At 40.2% G+C, this 23,109-nt stretch overlaps 1 protein-coding gene across 3 annotated transcripts in view; it reads right to left on the bottom strand.

Moving 5' to 3' along the window:
* Positions 1-179: 179 nt before the first annotated feature.
* Positions 180-23,109, bottom strand: part of TRPM5 (transient receptor potential cation channel, subfamily M, member 5) — a 47,229-nt gene continuing 24,299 nt past the window's right edge. For all 3 annotated transcript variants that reach the window (XM_003641321.6, XM_040701651.2, XM_046942043.1), the window contains 15 exons: positions 22,385-22,516; positions 21,130-21,253; positions 18,937-19,082; positions 18,049-18,161; positions 16,537-16,632; positions 14,251-14,509; positions 13,070-13,188; positions 12,407-12,539; positions 9,843-10,017; positions 7,540-7,705; positions 6,693-6,871; positions 5,655-5,787; positions 3,930-4,002; positions 2,825-2,915; positions 180-1,310 (listed from right to left, as the gene is read on the bottom strand). In XM_003641321.6, coding sequence (XP_003641369.3) covers positions 1,210-1,310; positions 2,825-2,915; positions 3,930-4,002; positions 5,655-5,787; positions 6,693-6,871; positions 7,540-7,705; positions 9,843-10,017; positions 12,407-12,539; positions 13,070-13,188; positions 14,251-14,509; positions 16,537-16,632; positions 18,049-18,161; positions 18,937-19,082; positions 21,130-21,253; positions 22,385-22,516 — 2,040 coding nt within the window. In that variant the 3' untranslated portion in view covers positions 180-1,209. The remainder of the gene's footprint in view (positions 1,311-2,824; positions 2,916-3,929; positions 4,003-5,654; positions 5,788-6,692; positions 6,872-7,539; positions 7,706-9,842; positions 10,018-12,406; positions 12,540-13,069; positions 13,189-14,250; positions 14,510-16,536; positions 16,633-18,048; positions 18,162-18,936; positions 19,083-21,129; positions 21,254-22,384; positions 22,517-23,109) is intronic.

Genomic DNA, 23,109 nt, shown 5'->3' with positions numbered 1-23,109 from the left:
CTGTATTGAGATATATGGCAATAGAGAGTTTTCTAGCAACCTGTCTTTGTTGTGTACGAGCCATGTAATAATATGAATGAGAAAAATAAGCTCAGTTGAAGCTTATCAGAGTGTGACCACAACCCACTGCTTACTTCCCTCTTTTGACACTGCTTATATTGGTGCAAAGAAATTTCCCGTTGAAGGACAGCAGTCATGCTCATTTTATTTGTGTACCTCCTTATACAAAATTCTAATAAAGCCAGCTAACATTTATGTGCTAGAAAGGTACATGCCAGTTGAAGTAATGTAAAAAATGGCCATCAGTCCAAATTCATAGTTTCTAAGAAAATTCTTGCTACATATTCTTGCTTTTTTATTATTATTATTATTTTCCTGAGCTTTGAGAGAAAAACAGAATGTAGTCAGAGAATTGCTTAGCTGTAGATGCAAGGGTGATGTCTCCTTATAACAGCAGTGAGCTGAGAGCGGGTATATGATCTGGCATTGAACTGGAAAAGCAAGCAAAAGCAGAGGCTAATGGTTCTGACTGGGAAGGTCTCCTGCTTTGTGTTTGGAAACTCTCTGCACGCCACTGAAGACTTGAGGACCTCGCGATGAGTTTTTGGGGATGAGTGAGGAGCCTACATTAATGAACAGCCAGAAAAGAGAGCCAGAAGTGGGAGGAGAAAGCGGTGAGTGCAATCATTTGAAAGTTACGAGAACTCCAGGAACTGTGTGAATTGTATAGTAAGTCGTTATCCCAGACCCCTTCTTTCCTGTGGAAACTTTCTTCAATTCTTTTCAAAGCAACTCATAAATGCAAGCTTGCTTTCTTGGCATAGGAAGTGGGTTGGTTTTTAGTGAGGAAATGGTCGCCTTTTAAAAGGGAAACTCCTTTGGAAAGAACAGGGAAATTAGTGATGATGAAGTGTGATTGAGGGTATGGAACTTTGGGAACAGGCTATGGTAGAAAACAAGGTGGTAGTCATCCTGGACCTAGTGCAGTTTGTGGAGGGGAGCAATGGAGAAAAGGCAATGCAGGAGCAGTAGGGAAGAAAGCTCAAGAAATCCCCAGCAGTGTCAAACATTAGTAGTATTTCTCATAAAGTGTGAAGATACCGTTGAAGACTTCAAGGTTTGGGTCTTGAGCCTTCCTGAGATTAGGATTTTACTTTGACGGTAATTCAGCAGGGCAAAGGCTTTAATCCAAAGAAATGAGAATGAAATTTAATTATCGATGTACGTGATGTCAGCCTCAGTTGGATCTGCATTCTCTTCTCTTTCAGCCCTTTCTGGCAAAGGCACTTCAGCGCTGGCATTTCTCAAACCTAGTAGGGTTGTAAAAGCCATGTGTTTCTTCAGAGCTTTAGGACAAGCGTTATATAACAGTAATTAGGAAAGTTTAAAATGTTGGAAATAACCCATAGTAAAATTGTACTGTAGGTTGTAGTACTTCATGTTTGCTCAGTAAATGATAAAAACAGGTTTCTTGGTTTTTTTTCTTCTTTTTCCCCCCCCCCCCCCCCAGCTATTTCAGTCTCTGCAGTACAGTATTAAAATAGTCTGGGTAACATGCTACAGGACAGTTTTTCTTACTGGAATGCTTATAATGAAGCAGTGTATGTATGTGCTTTGAAAACTTCTACCAAAATTAAGTCAAATATGAGGTTAGGTCGAGTCTGAGAAGCTGGTTATAGCAAACTATTGTGGGGCAGAGCTGCAGTTAGGATCAAACCTGCTTCTTTATCAGTGGACTTCAATTTTCACTGATAATTCCTTTCAGTGCTATCAGAATATTATAGCTTGCTGTGCACCCTGAGGTAGTATGAAAGAAAATATTTTTCTAAGCTGGCTTTGCTTTGCCTAAGTTTAAAATTAGAATAATATGCCTGGTTAAGCATGTTGATGTTTCCTCCCACGGCTGGGAAAATTGCAAATCATTTGTTTCTGGTATACCTGTGGTTTGCTACAGGAACCTCAGACAGATCTCATTTCCCCTCCACCGTCACTGACGTTAATACAGATGGACAAAGAAAAATTGACATACTTCATGGGATCCAACACACTTTGGTCTGCATGAATGCTTTGAGGTCTTATCACATCAAGACTTACCTGGGTTTCCAGCTACTTGTTTCCCATGTGGTACCTACATGCTTGGTTTAAGTTTTTGGAGAGGTGGGTTTTTGGTTGGTTTTTTTTTTTTGTTCTTCTTGTCGTTGGTGTTTTTTTGGTAATACATTGTAATTAGTAAATAACTGTTAGTTTTCTGATTTATCTATTTCAAAATATGTATTGAATTGGGTATCCTGTACTGGCTGAGACATACTCTGTTTCTGTCTCTAATGTTTTAAACTCCAAAAAAACGGAGTTCTGGGATATAAGACAAAGTTACTAAATGACAGAAAGAATTGCAGCTCCAAAGGCAGATGAACTGAGTTGATTAAAAGAAAGTGCGAATGATTATTTTTATCCAGTAGTTAATTTCTTGGTAGTATTACCTCATTCAGTCAAAAAAAAAAAAAAAAAAAAAAGAAAAGGGAAAAAAATAAAGAATCCCAAGAGAAAGTCCTTTCAGGAAACCATGTATCCTTAAAATTACATGACATCATTCTGACCTGCAGTGAGCAGTAGTCCATTCCCATTCCCCCAAGCTTTTAGATACATTTTGCAAAAGATGCAGGAATGTTCTGTTTGTTGATTGTATTTCCATTACCTGTAGGCATGCTTCTTTATACCTCCCTATGTGATTCTTTGCCAATCTTTTTTGCTTTTGTTGCATTTTTCTGAATGAAATTGCCTGCCTGTGTTAATTAGGCTTTCCATGATGGCTTTCATTACTTACATGTGTAGTTTGGATCTGTCTGCTTGCAGAAGAGGTTGGTTTTGGTTAAAGCATCTGCCATTGAGGAGATAACAGCTGTACAGTAGGAGATCTATAGAACAGGCAGTGATTTCTGCATCAGTTATTTTTCATAGTATTGTATCCAATCTTACATTTACAGGAAAGACAGTGTAGATAGCAACTGGAAGCAGCATCAGAAATAGCATACACAGCTTTGTTCGGAGTAGTTGAACTGATTTGGAGGAGGATCAGTGTTGAATGATTATTTTGAGTATATTGCATTATCTCATTCTGGCACAACCTTATTAAAGCATTTATTGTGTGTTCCCACTGAACCCGTATTTGGTTTCAACTTTGTTCATTGAATAGTGTTATTTTTTTCCAGGAAGCCATAAAAGTGATAAGGAAGGGGAGAGAAACTGCAACGGGAGCATTAAGGCAAGCAACTTTCAGCTAGGCCAAAAGTGCATTGGAGAATTCTAGGAAGAAGGCAAACAATAACAGTTTTACTGTGTAGCATACAGTAATGCTGAGCGTTTTCAGACTGTTTAACAAACATTTATTTATCTTCCAAGGGTTTGCCAACAAAAGCTTGAGATAGGGTTTCCTTCTGTTATTTTTGTTGCGCATTTATGTGTTCATGCTTCTCTTTGAGAAGCTTATATGTGGTACCTAAGAAAACTTGAAAACCAATATCCAGTATTAGTCTCTGTCAAATTAGACAGAATATGGGTATTTTCAGTGTTGGCACTTTTAAAGTAAGAAAAGGTTGGGTGAAGAAAGAGAAAGGAGTGTGGAGGATTTGCATCCAGAGGCAGCCTGAGGGGAAGAAGTGGACACTTCTGAAGTATGTAGCAAAGAGAGCAAGAAACCGTGTTCCCATTTCTAAGGGAGGTTAGAAAAGTTTCTTTATACAGTTGTAATTACAGATAAAATAAGGAAAGTGGGTCATTATACAGATTATTTTTCCTTCCTTTTATCCCTATAGAGTGTATACCAAACTCTGTCAAATACTGCCATCACTGATAAAAAATGGGCCAGGCCACACAATAAAATGAAAGAAACAGTGAGATCCCAATGTTGATGTAACGTTGGTGTGACTTACCTGGGATTCTATAACTTTAAGCCGCTTTTCTTGCTCTTTCAATCCACTGAGGTATTTAGACAAATTATCCACCCTGTGGAAACAAAAATGATGTGCTGCTGAGCGAAAAGCAAATGCCTCCGATTAAATCCTAAACCACAGAAAATGAGTAACTTACACTGCATCTGTGACCTCCTGCTTGCAGTTCTGTGCTGCTGGGACACCTCAGAGCCCCCTAGAAGTGTTGCCCTTTTGAAGGGTTCCTGTAAGTATTTACTGAACAGAGCAGCATTTGTGGCACAGATCTCCTGTACCTGCTGCCCAAGGGCTCTTTGTGAACTTGCCTAGATGAAAGTGATCATACAGCTTGTGGTTAAGGCTGCTTAGCTATGTCTTTCCAGTCCATTATGTCCCATCTATTTCAAAGGTAACTTGACCCTACCGTGAAAATTAAGACCATAATATATATTTCATTAATACAGGGCTGATGAGCCATTTGATTTCTTCAAGGTTTCATCGTCAGAAACCGATTTGGTGTATAAATCTCTAAAGGGACTGTGTGGAGAACTTGAAAATGGTACCACCAAATCAAACTGTCCACACATCTTCTACATGCTTTACCTCTTCTTCCATCCCTTCCTTATTCCTCTCATCTGATTCCCCGTAAGCTCTCCAAATCCCTCTTTACTTCGTCCTATCTGCTATTTAAATTTTCCCTTCAACAAGTTACTTAGCATTCAGGTCTACGTGAAGAGGCTGCTGCTTGATGTATCTAATGCATTTGGGGATTAGTTCAATGCAGACTTGAGTGGCTTTCTGAAGGTTATGTAAGATTTCAAACAAACAGACAGGTCTGCTAACAGCAAAGATAAGAAACCACAGTCTCAGTGGCAGTCACCTGAACTTGTCTGATCTCTTACTGGCTCTGCTACGTCTGATATCATGTCCTTTATTTAGAAGCAATTGCACACATATTTATTGTTTGATTTCAACAACATAATAATTCTAAATTATTAAGAATAAAGAGCCTGTTAAATTAGAGGGAGAAGAGTACTTTCCAAGAACATGTATCTCTTTAGGTCATTGTTATTTGAAGAAGTGAACTTCTGAATAGTAATTTTGCACTTTTATTCACCAGAATACTAAACCAATTTAAGTGATACTCCTGTTGGGATGATATTTTAGACGACTTTTTAAATGGAGACCCAGTTAATTAAATGGAATTTGAGAGATGATACCAGGATTTTCTTGTGCAAAACTGTAGTCTTATGTCATAATGCCATAAATAGTAGTTCTTCTGTATCTATGGGCTGGGGATAATTCCAGAGATCACAGATTTTCATTCAAAAGTCTGAATCTCTTTCTGTTTTGGAAAGGGCAAATTTCCAAAGGGCAAAAATCCCTTTGGAAAGGGATTTTGATCAATGCTTTGTGTCCAGGTATGTTGTGTTCCTATAGAGGATGGAAGTACACGCTCTGCAGTGTAGCAACAGAACTATTCTTCCATCATTTCTTCATGAATTTGAGCTTAACTGCAAGTTTGGCTGGAGCTTACAGGTTTGTAATTGTGCATACATCAACAATGTCAAAAAACATCTCGAAATGATGCTTGCTCATGAAAAACATTCCACGAAGAACATAAATCCCATTAGACTCTTCATGTAAACCTCACAAGCGCCTGAATGTTTATCTCATGCAAATCTGAAGACCTCCAAGGTTCACTTAATGTAGGTCAGAGTAACATACTTATTAGATGTGGCCTTCAGCCTTTCTTCATTGCTTTCTTTCCTTTCTTGTTCAAGTTTTATTAGATAATTTTCTTTTTGCACCAGCTCCCATGTTATGATTTTTTGATCTAAGCCAACTGGAAGATCTCTTTCTGTAGGGGGGAAAAAAAGATACAAGAATTATATGTTGCTCCCTTTTCCCCTGTACTAGGTTAAGTAGTGAAAGGCTGCTATGCAAAGAAACATCAGGTCTTGCTTTGCCACATAGGAGTCACAAGCTGTGAAAGTTTAGTGTAAAATAAGTATTTTCTACACTTCTTATTTTCTTGTGATGCAAGGCAGTAGACTTATTGCAGTTGAATAAGAGTCCTGAGTTTTCTAATTGGCACAGGCCAATTTCAGTGATTCCTGAATAATTCATTCAAACTATCAGTTTATCTCTCTTCAGAAATCAAGTGTCTTTAGGCAGTTTGATATCAACACCTTTGTCATAATAACTATGTTACATAATAAAGAAATGCATTACGGGAAATTGTTTACAGCACAGACTACGTCATCATTTTTCATGCCTGCTCTCCTAGCACTTTTTGTTAAATATAATAAATCATGGCTCTTGGCGATCTTACTTGCTCTTCTGTTTTGCTTATGCAGCATATCCTTGCAGAGTATCAGGGTCTCCTGTTAGTAGACACGTGTTAACAGTCGTAGCAGAAATGCTAAGTCACAGCTTGAAGCAGTGATTGAGCACCTGGTGAGAAGGCAGGGCCAACCCAGGGGAGCTCAGCTGTATGCAATGCAACTGAGTGACCGGAAGGGGTGGATCCTGGCTCTCCTTCCCAGACCTCATTTAAGGGTTGGCAGTGGAGGTGAGGGCCTCTCTTGCTGGAGATCCCTGACTACCTGAGGACTTCTAAAGGTAAGCAGATTCTTCCTATTGTGTCTGTGCTCGTAGCTGCTGTTGCATTTGAGCAAGTCCTCACTTGCTGCAGCTTAGGGCTTTGCTACTCCCCTGTTATTGCTGTGCTTTCCATCACGTTATAGCATTGCGCTAGCTTACCCAGATGTTGTTTTTTGTGCTTCATTTTTTTGAAGATTATTTGAAGAACCAAAGTTATGTGATTAATAATGATAAATGGTGGTGCTAGGGCAGGCCGTCCATGGTATTCAACAATCAGGTTGTAGCGTTGTAGCTTCCAGAAGATGTCTGCATTGCCCTGAACAAGTTGAAAAGTGTAGCTGTAATTGGAGGAAAAAAAATGAAAGAACTAGTTTTATCTCAACAAGCTAAAACTTGTTATTACGAAGTACAGCCCATGTTTACTTTAATAAAAGGAACAGCAAGTTCAGTAAGTAGTGTTTACTTAAGCTAAAGTTTGTGTGGATTTTTAGATATTAAAGAATGTAATAACTGCAGTTGTAGTTTCAAATGATAAAAAAAAATCAAAAACCACTATTTCTTTAAAAAAAAAAAGAAATAAAAGGCAATTTAACTTCAGCAAGATAGGCAAACACGCTATGTTAGTTCTGCAACCAAATGAATCATCGTTAACTATTTTGACTTGATGTGTTTCCCCAGTGTGCAGAATATCCAGCATCTGCCAAGTTTACAGCTGCTCTGCACCTGCGGACTCTTGCTTCAGCATAGCCAGTGATCCAGACACATATAATTGAACCTTTAGCAGTATAAGGTCCTTTTTGTTCTTGCCTTTAACGTAGCTAGAGTGAGGATGATGGGAACTTAAGAACTATATGATCTTGAAAGTCTACCTATCAACCTCCAAAGAATTAATTAGGGAAACTCCTAGTGTGTTTCAGCATAGCTAACCAACAGCAATGTAGTAAACGTGGGCGTTCAGTTAAACTCTTACCTTCTCTGTTTTAATACTTATTGAAACCGCTCTTACCTGAACATAGCAATCAGGAGATTCATAAGGAGAACGTTTGTGACTAGTAGGAAGATGACCAACAGTAGTATGACAAGCCAGTTGGCGTAGTCGTTGGGACATGATGGTGAGTTCTGCAGAATCTGCAGTGGATTAACTGTACAGTTCCTGGGATATGCTCGTGATGCTACAAAGGAAGTGAGAGAAATGAGGTAGTTCTGACAAATTCTCTTGCCACGTGTATTTCTTAGCCTGTAGACAAAAGCTTTGTATTTTGGTGAGCGAAGTCTCTTGCTTTCAACAGAGAATGGCAAGAATTACAAGTTGTTTCTGAAGTTTGAGGTGCTGCATTTCACAGATTTTTTCAAGGAGAAAAGGAAACTGAGTACCTTTAAGCATGCCTTCTTTTAAGAGCTCACGATGAGAATGATTAGTTATATTTAATACCTTTTTCTGCTAAGGTAGAAATCAAGGATGATACTGATTACCATATTGAGTTCTCATCTGTATATGAACAGTAGCATAACTTTATTCTGAATATGTGCAATTATTAGAACTTAAGACCAGTGTTGTGGTAGTTCTTACTGCCTTGGTTTTTGACTAGCAAGCAGAGCTGTAAATACAAGGCACACAGGACAGCTTTCTGGTTGCTTGAACTACCGAGATAATTCTTGCAGTCAAACAATCCTTTACATGAACTAATATCCAATGTTGCAGGTTTTGTAAAAAGGCATGGCACATAATTGCATCAGTTCAAATACCTTAGAATTTCTAGCAGGTGTGTACCCTCATGCCCTTGCATCTCCTCAATCCTCATGCTAGTATGCATGCTAGAGGAGAAAACTTGGTAAAAGCAGGAAATGGGGTTCCTCACTCAAGTTTGGACTACTGCTTTGTACGTCAGAGCTTGCAGTCAAGGTGAGGAAGAACAGTGCTATTGCATCAGACTAGAGGTATAGCTACCCTTTCATCCTGCCTCCAGTTATGGCAGCAGCAAGTTCTAAGACTAATGTACAGGGAAAATGTGGAGTCATGTTGTTTGGATATCTCCTCCATTGGAGCGTGTGGCTGAGCAACGTGCCCTGGCAGATTATTTGTATTTAATAATGAAATCGAGGGATTCCTCAATGAATTTGTCCAACTGATTTCTGAGTCCACATATATGCTTAGCATTCAAGGCATCACAAGACAGGTAAGCAGCTCAGGTTCAGTTATATATGTGGAAAAAAACATCTCCTCTGTCTTACTGGAAATCTGTTGCTACTTATTGAGGAAAAGGCAACAATTTCCTATTGTTTATATTCACGTTATTCATCCAAATCTTCCTACACTGAGATGAAGATCGCAATTAGTTGAACTGGTTGTTTACTTTTTGTTGTTTTGATTGTTTTTCTGGAAGTTACAGCATGCAATTAGTTAAACCCACAAATTTAAAGCACTTATATTTACACCTTTGTTCTCCTTTTTTTTCCCCCACTAGTAATGCCTCTCCCCATAACAATAGATAACCCCACAATCTTACCCTTCAGTACAGTTATCTCACAGGCTGCCATAGCTGTCACCAAGTACATTAACTTAAGTTATCCATACTGAATTTCTTTTGATCTCTCTTCGGTCATGAGGTCCTTTTGCAACTTCTAGGTGTTACCTTCTGTCTTCACTACCCAGGTACTTTGTTTCATCAGCAAAAGTTGTCCCCTTCATTGCCTTTTTTTCTTTGGAGTTCCAATGGAGAGGTGCAGACCCTATACTGTGTTTTACCTGTTCCCATGTTTATATCCAAATATTTGCCTGTCTTGTGATTGTTTTTATGTTGTTTTATTTGAAATATTGCACAAATGCAATTAGTAGCTTTATTTGATTTGTGCAGATTTAACTACAGAGTAAACAAATGCTCTACCAGAGTATTTATTCGAAAACAGAAGTGTTTCCTTATGGGCAGAGCTGTAGTGCTGTAAAACTGTCATGTTAAACTACTGCCAAAAGTATGGAGGTGTTGTTATTTTGCTTTATGTGAAGGTTATTTGGGTCTAGATTAGGCTGAATGGAAATGGATTGAGGCAAAAGAACCAACCTCTAAAACTGCAAATCCTTATGTGAATACTGTAGACAGCTTCTCAAAATAGGGCCAACTCTCACGTTTAATGTAATTCCACAGTGTACGTTACCTCATTTTGCAAATTCACTATTTATATCATAGCAACGTGAAAGCTTTGATTTTTTCAGGACAGTTTTTTTCTAATTATTCTGTATTTTTTAAAAGAAAATGCTGGGAAGAAGGCATTCAAAGATGGTAAGGTTAGGGGGGAAGGGAATCTCCTTACTGTCTATTTCATCCAGTGGAATCTGGCCAAATATCTGGAGGTAGGGACGGTAGAGCACCCTTCTGAATATCCACTCCACTCGGCTGTCATCGGGGTGAAGCAGAGCTTGAGTTGTCACACCATAGGCAATGAGCCACACGCTCAAGAAAAATAGGAAGAAGAAAACATCTTTCATCTAGAAGAGGGAGGGGAGGGAGAAAAGGAGGGCAGGTGATTGTAGCAGCATATTCAAAGAAAGAACAGTGGTTGTTCAGTATGATAGCTGTTCAAATAATTATTTTTCTTTACAAGCTTGTTTAGGCTATAGAGGGTTGACTTTGATAACAGTTTCTCACACAGTTCCCCTCCTGACCTTGCTGTGATGATGTGGTTCTCGGCCAGTAAGCAGCATTTTTATTTGTTAGTTCATTTAGATAAAGGCATGTTATAATTTAAGACTTTGCTTTTCAATCACATAATGTTTATTTTTAAAACCTTTTCTCCTTTAAACAAAGTGCCTTTTAAATGCAGGCTTTCTATGAGGTCTCTCAGTACCACTGAATTACAAAAGTCTGCTGCAGCAGGGAGTCCTGGCTGACAGTGCTCATTGATAAACTCTGAACCACTGATACAGCAAACATTGAAGATTAGAAGGATCAGGTAGCTAAGTAATGCATTTGAGGGATCCTTTCCAGGGCTTCCTGCTTTTAAACATTGTGCTTCTCTACAGAAGCAGAGTAATTGAATCCTAAAACACTTACTTAAAAAAAAAAAAAAATAAAAATAAAAAATTGAATATGTATTTCAAGTGCAATAATTTTTCCCTAGTGGAGGAAGAACACTTCATCCTCTTTCCATCTAATCTGACAGAGTTCATTAGGGGCTGTAGATTCATTTCAATTAGATTACAGGATTGCACAGTTACCCAAATGCTATTTCAGGCCTTTAGGAGGTAGCTATAAGTCCCATTCAGAAACACACTATCTGTGGCAAGCAAGATGTAGGTGATGTCTCTCTAACTTTTATCAAACTATTTTGTTTGCTGGGTGATTCCAGATCTGTCAGTGCTACAGGCCTTTAACGACATCGTAACTGAGTGAAAGCAGTGGTTTGTCTGGGAATACTCTTTTCCAGTCTGTGTTCTCTCTAAGCTGGCACTGTTCTGGCATCAAACAACCATTGTAACAGTTGCTGGGCTTGTTTCAGCAATTCTGTAGCAAGGGTAAAAAAGGAGAAAGACAATAAAACACAAACTTGGTTTGCTTCCTTATTTAAGATAAATGATCTTGCTTGCACCAACCTGATGAACGTTTCAGGGAGATCCTGTTTACTGAACTAACTTTCATTGTTCTTCTGATGCAAGGTTCCTTTGAAGTACCAAAGGGTAAGGCATTGTGGTGGATTGGATATGGGGAAGATGAAAGCTCCTATGTTACGGTTTTGCCTGGGCTGCCACTTATTTTCTTCTCTGTGTGTATTCTTAATCTGGGTTACTTCATATGAATTCAGGTGCTAACGTAGTAGATGCATCACCGTATTTGTTCAGGGCCATGGCTTAGCTTGGTATGCAGCAGCCAGGAAGGGTTAGGAGCTGTAGATCTGCCTTGTTCTTTTACTGTAAAACTCTGCTAATGTGGTGAACCAGATAATGTAGGAGAACAAATATTTATTTGCCATTTACCCTTTTGCTACTCAAAGTAAATGTCACTCTGGAGTTCCAGTTATTGCATTTGTAGACAGATCCAAATAGCTTGGCAGTTATGTTTATTCAATGTATAGGCTTGTTTAGACTGTAGGGCTTTTACTGAGCTCTGCTGTGAGTCACAAGTCAAATGTTTGTAGAATCCGTAATAGCGTTTACAATTAGATAAACTATTAATCGGTTATCATGAGCTAATTGGCCTAGAGGATTAACATGCTGAAATAAAAAGCTGTTTCAGCATACCACCCCATACCTAAGCATAGTAGCCATAGTTCTACTGTCTCATTTCCTACAGGAGAGTGGAAATAAATAGAAATCTTTCATCAGCATCTTCCAGCACATGCTCACAAGGTGCTGTGTTTTCACTGTAGATTAGATTACAAAGCCCAAGTAAGAACAGTGCCTGTGGGAAACTTGCAACTATCCATTTTCACAGGTTTTTCTTCACACTTCTTGCAAATAACGTAATCCATTTCCCCAAGCAAAGAACTGCCAGTCAGCAGTTGCCCTTCGGTAAATGCCCTCTAGTCTGTCTGAGGTCTTTGCTCTGAAAGCGCACAGTTTATGAGATAGGAGGAAGAGTGTGTGCCTCTCCAATCAGGAGTGTGGTGTATCAGTACTCCTGATTTGAGAGACCAAAGGTTAAACAGTTAGGTAAGAACAAGGATTGGTGTTTTGGGGCCAACTTAATCTACTGCAGAGCTCTTCAGAAGGATCTGTTTCAATCTTACTGCCTCTAATTTTCATGGTAAGGCAATTGTATGCGAAATGACAGACCTTAGAAACATAAAGACATGTTATAAGCTTACTTCCTTGGTAAGGAGAAGATTTTTTGGCCGCACTTTTTTAGCAAGTACAGGTTTTTGAGAGAGACTGCACTTACCATCCTCTCCACAATTATGATCTTTGGTCCAAGTTGTCTGTGAATCGCAAAAATGTGTATAAGTCTAAGTGTAAACACCATAAAATCAATGGCGAGGATTGTGCGGCCAGCTTGAAAAGTTGAGTTCAGCATCCTGAAGAACAAATGAAAGATAATATCAGATCTCAACAAGTACTACTGAGAAATCAGTTCTCAACTATTGCACTGTTTCCAGCCATTGTCGAGTTAGGAAAAGGCAAGTGCTTCAGGCTTGTGGTAGCTTATGTCAAGGTCATCACAGCTGTTAGAAAAATGCAACAATATCTGTACTTTGGTGAGAAATGACCACAACATGGAGGGACTCTGATTTGCTTGGCTTCAAGGAGATACTAAGGGATAAATAAAGAAAAGGATTGTTTTGACTGAAAGGGCTTGTAAAAAAAGGAAAAGCAGAGCTTCTCTGCACAAGTGTTTGAATTTTCCAGTAAGGTTGTTGTAGTCTGTGGAACAACATCTGCAGGTCAATAGGAACTTAGAGTCTCTTGTTTCAGAAACATAGCTCAAAACTCATAAAATTAAATGTCATAGCTTGCCCTTGTGTGCGCGTGTATGCCAAGTGACAGGCAAGTCATAGCCCTTGCCCATAGCCCTGATGCTGACCATGCAAAACAGGTGTATACATACCTGCAGGTTACCCCAATTATGAAGAGGAATATGGTCACCATATCACATTTATTCCAGTTATCCTCTACGTATAGTTTAAACTTTTTCATTAAATTTGTGTCTTCATCTGTAAAGAAGCTCTGAAAAAGAGAAATGGTCATTGACAGTGATCTGTTTGAAGTTTCACTATTTCGGTGGGAATTTTGACTTAATACCTGTTTCATGTTTCTCTTTCACTGTAAAAACCATCAAAAATTCCTAGTGTAGCATGTAAACAAGGTCAGTTTACTGTCTTAAAACACACACACACACACACACACACACACAAACTTTTTAATCTTGTGATGTAGGCCTAAGGATTTTTTAGGCCTGATTTAAGGCTTCGTCATCCTTCAGGCTGTTAAGAGATGTAACAAACATCTAGAAAATAAATGTTGACAGGATATTGCTATCTAAACAGCATGTACAGACTGGTGTTTGAACGTGATAATTGCCTGTGAGCGCATGTTGGATTATCTACATAAGGAGCTGTCTCAACTGGCTTATAGCCTGGCATTCTCCATGTTTTACAGGTTTATAATGAAATACTGTTTGTTTCAAACATTCTTGGTGTACTCTTCTGTTTATGGCCTTTCTGAATAACTTCAAATTAATAACAGAGATCCCCTTTGCTGTCCCTGTTGCTTAAATTTCAAACACCTCTTCTTCTGGAGGAAGTGTTTATAACTGCTTTTCAGCCTAAAGAAGATTGCGAGGATAGTTTTATGCACCCACGATCGTCAGTGCACCAGCACCGTTGTTCCTGTATTATTTTGGTTGTTGGACTGAAGAGTGCTCTGTTCCCCTTTCAGGGGCAGAGTATGGTTTCCAGTGTATGCTAATTGTGGATCTAGTAGTGTGGGGTGAAACCAGACAGATTTGCAAAGTGAAGGACACTTGAGTCTTAGCAGCCCGCTTGTTTATTGGCTGTAGCTGAAGTGCTCTGGAAAAACAGAGGAGTATCTGCAGGTTTATGTGGAGGAGGAAGATGTTGGTTTGGGGGAGAGATTGTTTTGGGTAAGGTAACGTTTGTATTGCTTTTCTATGCAAAGCTGCATTTGGCAGTTGAAATCTTCAAGCTTGCACAGTTATACAGATTGTAAATGTATTCAAAGCGTTATTTCAGGGTTTGTATTACTGCTGAGATGCTGTATGTAACTGACCTGTCGGATTTCTTCCAAGACCAGGGTAAAAACCCAGAAGTAGAGTATAATTTCTTTAACAGACGGACCTTCAGGTGGAGGTGGCTTAAAATCCAGTAAAAGGACGTAAGTGAATAGAAACAGAAAAGCAAAATACATAATAACGTTTCCCATAAATACAGTTATGGGGGCACTCCAGAATTTTTTCCACCGTGTAAAGATGAATGCTGCCCACGCTGTGTTTTCAGAAGGCTGCTTCTTTTCTAATTTACCACTTCTTCTGCAAAACAGAAAGAACACAGCCTTGGTTGGCAACCTCCTAAAATTAGTTCATGGGAATAACCTCAGTATTATTCTCTACAAAGCTTTTTTTTTTTTTTTAAGATAGTAGTGGATGCTGACAGGGGTGAGGCTGTGGGATTCTGAGCAATCATGCTGTTGTAGCAGGAATGCTTCAAGTCAAAAAGATTCTGAAAAACAAAGTCACACCAGGTTTAAATGTGTAACCTTGTTGTCTCAGTTTTGCTGCATTAATCTGATTTGCAGCTTCAATCTTCTCCTACATGTAGTACAAACAGCGTGTGAATAAACAAGAAGAGGGGCTATTTGGCCAGTTGCAAGAAAGGCAAATAGCTCCTGTAAGTCAGTTCTTATTTTGGTCCTAAAATTTACTGCAGTAATAACATGCAGAAGTTCTTGCAGTTGCTGTGACACTTTGGGACAATTGCTCGTTTTGACCTAGACTCAAAAGTGCTGAATCACACACTAAGTATGTGTTCCTCGACTAGCCTTGCTGCAGCCCCAGAGAGCTACAGAAGGAATACTGCAGCTTATGTAACTATGGGCGCTGGCGTCTTGCCTTTTGTGACTAAATCAGATTGGAAAAAGATCACCAGAGAGGCCTTTGAATAAATAATTCATTACGGTAGTCTTTGAGTATTGTGCAATTGCACCAAGTGTTGTGGTGACTGAAGGAAAACTTGCTCTAGATCTACATGTCTGATGCTCCTGGTAATTATTATATACATTTGTTATAAGGAGAAGTTTCTCCTCGCAGTCGGTCTCCTCTGTGTGCCTGACTCTGTACTGCCTCTCAGTTTATGACATTGTAAGACACGTTCCCATGGCAACAGGCTAATATCATAAATGGGCAGTTGCAGCTCTACTGTTAGATGCTGAAATAGATCTGGGAGGGAGAGAGAGCCCGTCTGTTATATCTGTAAGATAATAGCGATTAGAACGCACAGCATTATGACCAAGAGCTATCGACCATGCTGTGCTCAGTTGTGAAAGGCCTTTATGATATTGTTTACAAGTAGTCCCCAAGAGGCATCCACTTCTGCATCTATTTTACAGGTTAGAGAGGAAGTGAGAACTCATGATTTTTTCCGATATGCCAGCAGTTAAATGCCAGAGCTAAAAATACAAGCTAATAACTGACTCGGTCCAGCATTAGGTACTGTGGATTGTTTCCTTGGTACCATTATTCACTCATTTCTGAAGCTCTCTTAAATCACTGATGTTTAATACAAGTGGCTGTATAGCTCTTATTAGCTGTGATGTGAACTTGGTACTGATCAAAAGTTTTCCTGCCCTTACCCAAGTCCCTGGGTTTTGGTGATGAGCGTTTTCTAGAAGTAAAGGTTGCAGTTCAGAAGTTCTGTATTGTGGATCTATGAATGATTGTGAGCAACTGCCAGAATCTTTTTGCTTTGATCTCTATTTCTCTTATGCTGCTTCTGAAATATGTCTGTTGTTATGCTCCAGGTCTCCCAGGGCCTATTTTTTAAAACAGAAATGAAGAGTCCTCCTAGCATGGTGAGAAGCTAACTATATAAATTCACAGGTACTGATGTTTGCAAGTATTTCTGTTGCTGCCATTGTAGCACGGTATGCAGTGATGCTCTCGGGTAATAAAAGGGTTAGCTGTGAACCTTCTCCCTGCTTGGGTCAGTAAGCCTATTACTGTTCCTAAAGCCATTGTGTCAGCCAGTACCAGCTGAAGGGTATCTCAGGAATGCTTTCTGATTGCCTGGGTATTGATCAGATCCCTTGTCCTGCAGAAATGACCGGCTCACATGAAGTAAAGTTGTTTCCTCAAATACAGTGCTATATCCCTGTTTATGTTCTATATTCATTTTATGGAGTCAAACTGCAGCAATTAAAGAGAGCAATGCTTTCTGATGAGTTGTGACCTCCTTGGTCTTTTAGTTGTCCCTTACATCATTAGTTGGTCATGCATCCATGAGAAGTAACCCCTTTTTTGTAGTCAAAAAGCATCATGTTAACTGATGGTTTTAAACTTACCTGTATTCTTCCTTAGAAAGAAACAAAGTCCTTTCTGTATCTAAACTGTCCAGCTCCTTAAAGGTCTCTGTCTCATTCTTTGGTTGTTTTTCCTCACTGTAGGGAAATAAACTCATTAGTTGAAAGATACCGGTTAGCAACTCCGCTACTGAACTGGCTTTCCTACAGAGCTCTGAGCATGTGCTCGTGTTGGACTCGCTCCACTGAGAAGCTATCAAATACACACAATCCTTAGCTCTGTGCATTCTGATTATTTGAAAGCTGAAGCCAGCCACAAGGGTCAATGGAGAAATGATAATCAACATGTGTTTCACGATTGTGGAGCAAGATGCTCAGTCTACTCAAAACTGAAAGGAAAGAACTGGAGTGGAAATAGACCACTCAGTCAGTCCTGGAAGACAATATCACAATATACCCATGTTCCAGTCCTGGCCATGCTTAGTAGTGCTTAAGACAGGAAATGCCAGAAGCATTAGGGAATATTATGTCAATTCTTGCATTTCTAGTGAAAGGAGGCAAAAACCTCCTCGAGAAGAAATTTAGAAAGGCTTACTTTGATTAGGAATCCTCATTTGAACCCTTCCATGAGAACAGACATCATTTCCCATTAATTTACTTGAATTTGTGAATCTGGCAGCCAGTATGCCAAGAGGAAACCATCTTTAGTGACTGATACCGACAAAATGGAAGCCTTAGGTCAGCAACGGCAAAGAAGTTTTCCTCTTGCTTTATAAGTAGCTTTATAATTAAGAAACGTAGATACGTTTCTTAATGGCATATTATTCCATGATGTCAGTTCTGATGATCAGTAGCTGATTCTCATAATGCTAGTTTTTTTCAGCTTCTAGATTCTAATGACTATATCTGAACACCTTGACTGCTTTGTTTCTTAGCTACTATGCTTTTCCTTTTAAAGGCTTAAAATTCTAGCCACCTTTGCAGTGATAAAAAGCTGAAAATGATGAACTCCAAAGCTACGCCAACAGGAGACTAACAGAAGAGACCTCCCAAGATATTAAATCTGGAAATCCCAATTGGTTTCATATGAGCCCTGTGCTTTTAAGCTTAACTTTTGGCTCCTAAGTTTTGTGGCTGATAGTTTTGGTTTGTGACAGTTGTTTTTCTTGCTAAGATGTTGAGGTTTGTTTTGAGCCAGGTGGCTTCAAATCTAGAAATGGATGATGCTGCACCCAGAGATGTCCTATACAATACGTACCATACATTCAAGTGGAGCTGGAAGAATTCCAGCAGGCTTATTTTGTGGACCAAGTGAAACAGAAGCGATCAAGTGAAATTGGCACCAGTGTTATAACTGTTAGAAGAGGCAGAATGCTAGCCCATTTAGCTCCATAGAAAACTGATTTGGTTAATAGTGGTGCAGTCCTTTTGTTGACCTTCTGAGACAATATTAGTATTTTTATTCCTTACATGAGAAATTTTCAGTTTGGATATTTTTTTATGACTTACTTTACGTCCTTCACTTATCTCTTGCACTCAAATATTTGTTTGTACCTGAATGCTATTAAATTTGTGTAGATTAGGAAGGGGCACCAGAATCCACATATTAACTTCAGGATCTGTGTGTCCGTAGACATGTCTCCCCACCATATTTTTGTGAGAAAGGCCTGAAATTGAAGCAAACAAGAAGCAGCTTTAGCATCACAAAAACATATAAGCAGTTCAAGTGCACCTATGTTCTGTGTTCTCCTATGTTCTCCTAAGGCAGCAAAGATTAGGCATTCCTCTAAAAACCTAAAAGGTATACAGGTGCTTTGCATGTCATTCTGCAGTTGTTTCTTAGTATGCAAAGAGTTATGAGAGGACAGTGGAAAGGAACTGTAATTCAAGTGGAGTTAAGGAACATTTCTACTGAGGAAGTACAAGTCAGCTGCTGGGGGCTAAAAGCATCATCACTCTTAATTTAGTTTTGTGTATGTGGACAGAAGTCAGGTTGTGGGAGCAAAACAGGATGGCAAATTGATTTAACTTTTATCAGTGAGCTTCTCCGAATCTGAACAAGCCCTACTAGGGAGATACCTCATGTCCTTAAGATTTATTATGCTTCAGGCAGATTTTAAGTGCTTTCCTGATGGTTCTCTGTGATCAGTAGAGGAAAAAAGCACAGGATAGGATGAGGATTAAACCTTCTCTTCAGTTCACCCGTCTTAGGGCTAACTGGATGAAAGAGGTATCTGTGTTGCTTTGTCAAATACATAGCATGACATCCTCTTGTCCTGGTGCTTAGAGAGAGGGCAGATGTTTCACTGTAAAGGATGTATCTGAGAATAATGTATTCCATGGGGTCATTCAGTTGCTGCAGTATCCTTTTTTTTGTGTCCAGCATCATGCTTAAAGGCCCTAGGGAGTGGAGATGGTAGGCGAAGTGCCAGTAGATGTTACCTGGACTCCATCATGTGCAAAGAAGGACTTTGCATCTGCTTCTGTAGCCAGGTGCAGGCAGGTGGTTTTGCTCCAGTACTGATTTTTCCTCACCAGCAGAGAAAATGCTCTCTCCTCGCTGTTGCGGTAACATTCACTGAACAGCTCTGCCAAATGAAGGAAATGTAGACAAATGCATCTTGCCATTTAGAAACAAAAAACCAAATGTGAGGCAAGAGGGTGATGCGTGTGGGGTTCAACTTGGTCACGCTGCCATATGCATCCTCTGCGCTAAAGAGTTCTGGGAGGCTGCTATAGTCACAAAGCCCCACATAGCTAAGAATGAGGTAGGTGGGAGTGAGGGCTAATTCTGGTCATGAGAGTAACTCTACAGAAGGCATACGCAATAGATTTGCATTGGTGGGGAAAAAAAGATATCACTGGAGTTATTGCAATTTTGAAATTCCCTCTACTTTCAGGAAGGTATGATGCAAATCTCAGCACCTCCCTCTCATCTCTTTTCATCTGCTTGCTTCCTTCTCAGCTCTGAGGTGCTCTACTTTTGTTACTGTTTGATTTCCTGTGGAGAAGCTCTTCCTTGTCAGTTCGACAGCCAGTTTTCAAGACGTGCCTTGGAAACCTATCAGTATACATTATATCATTCCTCATCTTTAGCTGCCTTGTGCAGAGATTTAGACAGTACTGAGCAAAAGCAAGTACCATGAGAGATCTTTCAGCACTTTGAAGGGTGAGTTGCCATGCTGCTCCTGTTCCCCTGAGTACGCTAAACAAAAGGAGCAGCTCAGGTTTGACCTGTGGTGCTCAGGGACATGATTTAGTGGGGGGTCGTTAGTTGGGGTAGTATGGTTAGGTCATGGTTGGACCCAATGATCTTTAAGGTCTTTTTCAACCTGAGTGACTCTATGATTCTATGGTTTGACATAAAATAGTATTATACTTGCTTGTATGTTGTAGTATAGACCTATTTTGAGAGAAGCTGGCTCTAGAGTCCAGCAACTCTGATAAATAGTAGAGAAAGCGAAGGTTTTCTCATTAGACAAAATATGGATTTTGATCCTGCTTCATTTGGACTCGTTAATATCCCAGTACCCTTCCTAGGCTAGCCTACACTTTGATGTTGCACTGAGAAGGCTGGAGAAGAGTTAAATTCACGTAAAAAACCAGATACAGTCTTCTGCAGTTGAGGTGGTATTTACCATTTTAAAACAATGTTCATTCTACTTAGCATTGCCAGTATTATCCGGGCCAGGTATGGAAACTGCAGATCTGATCTAATGCTTGCCAAAGCCAAGGAAACAGACTGCTGTGTATTGGATTAGGCCCTCTAATTCCATGACTAAATTGTTGGAGTCCTGTGATTATATGAAGGCCTTTATCTTTTATAAATAATAATGGTCCTGTGAAAGGAGGATAAAATGTCTGTGTTTAAATAATGCAGCAATGTCTGTGTGAGCCTTCAGCAGCTTGATGTACTGGCTGTGAGAGGAAAAAGCTGCTGCATTTCTACATGAGGTGTATTCTAAAGCTCTTGGTACATTGCAGCACTACCTTCAGGTAGAAATTGGGCTGTTGTCAGAGCAAACATCTGTTTCTGACAGGGGAGGGCTTGGTGTTCCAGCACTGCAGATGCCTGAATGATGTAGGGAGGGGCAGCTCGTCTGCTGTTAAGCCAGTCTGAACCTCACTTGGAGGTTTGCAGCACAGTTAGCCCTCTTTTAGGTGAGGTAATCTCAAATTATTTTTAGCAGCGAAGACGACCCTTGAAATTTGTTTCTCTAGTGGCCCTTACAGAGCAAGCGTGATATTGCAGGCAAACCAGGCTGCAGTGAGCTTGGAATTGTTCCAATTCTTCCATCTTGCCCATCGTTGTAATATACCTTGTGCTAAAATACCAACATGTAGCAAGGGAGGACTTTTTTTGTGCATCCCATGGGCCAGTCAGTCTTAGAGAACTGTTTTTTGTTGGTTTTTTTTTTTTTTTCCAGAATGAACATTTGGAGCGCTTTAAGCCTCACTTCTTTAGCATTTGAATGTTTGGGAATGGCTATGTTGCAAGTCTGTTACATTATTCACATCGGTTAACCTTTCACAACTTCAAGAGGGTTCGTTTTTCTTCCCCCCCACTTTCTTGTCTTCCAGCAGCAGAGGGGACCTCTGCAATTTGTTATGCTGTTAAAAGCTGCTGTAACTTACCAACAGCGAGCTGCTCATACTTGGCCTCTTTCATTACATGCGCTACTTCTGTCTTTGTCTCCAGACGGGACATCTCCCTAAGGATCTTACAGGCTGCCAGAGCTGAAGCTACACCCTCCTGACCCTGTAGAGTTGAAAGAGGTGTAGGAGTAGTCACACGTTCATGAAATAGGAAAAACTTAACTACTGAATGCATGTAACAAATAAAATTCATACACGTCTCCTTTTGGAAGAATCTGCTTTAAAATGCACACTTGAAAGTTTAAAATGTCCATAGAAATTGTAGGTTCGGTATGTGGGTCAAAAACCATGTATTGGTATGCCTTGTGGTTTATGAGACTGGTGACTTCTTGGTATGCTTGTCCTCAGAGGAATCTGATTTGGGGTAGCAGTCAAGGACTTGGAGAAGAATGGGTTATGAAAGTAGAGCAAAAAGCTCTCGTGCTGCTGAGATTTTTCAAACGTGGCTGCACTGGGACCTTGCATAAGGACTCATGGGAATGGAGAGGGCACAGCTGGCAGAGGCACAACAGAAGCACGCAGCAGAGTCGTGCCTTCTGGTAACAGAGCTCCACAAACACAGGGTCCTCCAAGGTGCAGATGTGTCTGCATGCACACACAGCTCACTGGCTGAAGAGATGTGCTGCTGTTTGTCTCCCTCCCCATGACCCCCCCCTGTGCCAGATGCAGCTAGCTGGATGCTCAGACAGAGCCTCATAGCTGTGTCTGGTCTCTGTGGAACGAAAGGGAGAAGAGATGGAAGCTGTAGCGTTGCACGAGATGGGGCCTCAGCTGTGGAAGAGTGTAAAACAGGAGCCAATTATGCCAGTTTGAAGCTCATCCCCTGGGACTGTGATGCTCTTGTTCCTTACACAACCAGCAAATAAGCTGGAGATGCTCAACTGTGCACCATCCTCCCTCTAAAGCAAAACCAAACAATTGACCTATTGAGAGGGAAAGAAATCCGAGGCTCAGTGGTGAGTCATCAGCAGCAAGGAAGACAAGGGGGTCAGCTCTGCAGCTGAAGTTAATCAGCAGTGTTTCAGGCTGTACTGATTTACACCTGCTGCTGCTGGCTGCCAGGCGCTTTGGCCCCTGCTGGCATGAGACAAGCTCAGATGAAAAGCTAAGTGTGCACCCAGTATCATAGAAACAAACCTACCTGTCATCTAAGCTTCAAGGCTGAGCAAAAATCATCTCGTATACATGAAACGTGGCAATATTTCACCTGCAGGAGCTGTAGCTTGATGCTTACCATAGCCCAGAAATAGTTTGCCATCTTGTGCCGGTTTTGAAGTACTGCCCACACAAACAAATCCCTCCAAGGCTTTTCACTTTTCTGGTTCATATCCAAGGGCCCAGGTAATTGCCTTGTATTCGTTTTATCCTGAAATATGGTTTTCAGAAATTAAAACTCAGTCTCATTCCATGCAAATGACATGATGTAACCAGCCCTTGGCTCTGCCAGCCGCTTCAGTCTTTTATTGTTTTTCCTTTTTTTCCTTTTCCCTGTAGGTCTGAGAGGTAATTAGTTCATTCTGCACTGAATCAAAGGATTGTTGTGTCCCTGACATAACTCAATATGTGTGAGAACGCTCTGGATGAAACCATGACTCCATTGAAGTCAATGGCAACGCTCTCATTGACTTTATTAAGGCCAGCGTTTCGCTGCTGGTGTGTAATATCATACAACACAGACCTATGATTAACCAATCTGAGCTGGCCTGTTTATATCAGATTCTGCTCAACTGCTGCAGGGACTGTGATTTCAGAGAAAAGGGAACAAAAACCATTTTATCTAAGCAAGAATAAGTCTCGCCAAGGCTCCGTACATGGCAAGAATAGAGCACGTCAATGCCCTCTTTCTAGTCTTCCCTTTGAGTCCTTTGAAAAAAAAACCTCTCCCTCATGCAGGGAGTATTTTAAGTAGAACACCACTTATTCCTTTAGTGTTTGATTAAAAACGTCTCTGGAGCAAGT

This window comes from Gallus gallus, chromosome 5 (assembly GCF_016699485.2).
Source record: "Gallus gallus isolate bGalGal1 chromosome 5, bGalGal1.mat.broiler.GRCg7b, whole genome shotgun sequence".
NCBI lineage: Eukaryota > Metazoa > Chordata > Aves > Galliformes > Phasianidae > Gallus > Gallus gallus.
Note: the sequence above shows the minus strand (reverse complement) of the source record. Positions and strands in the feature narration are given on the sequence as shown.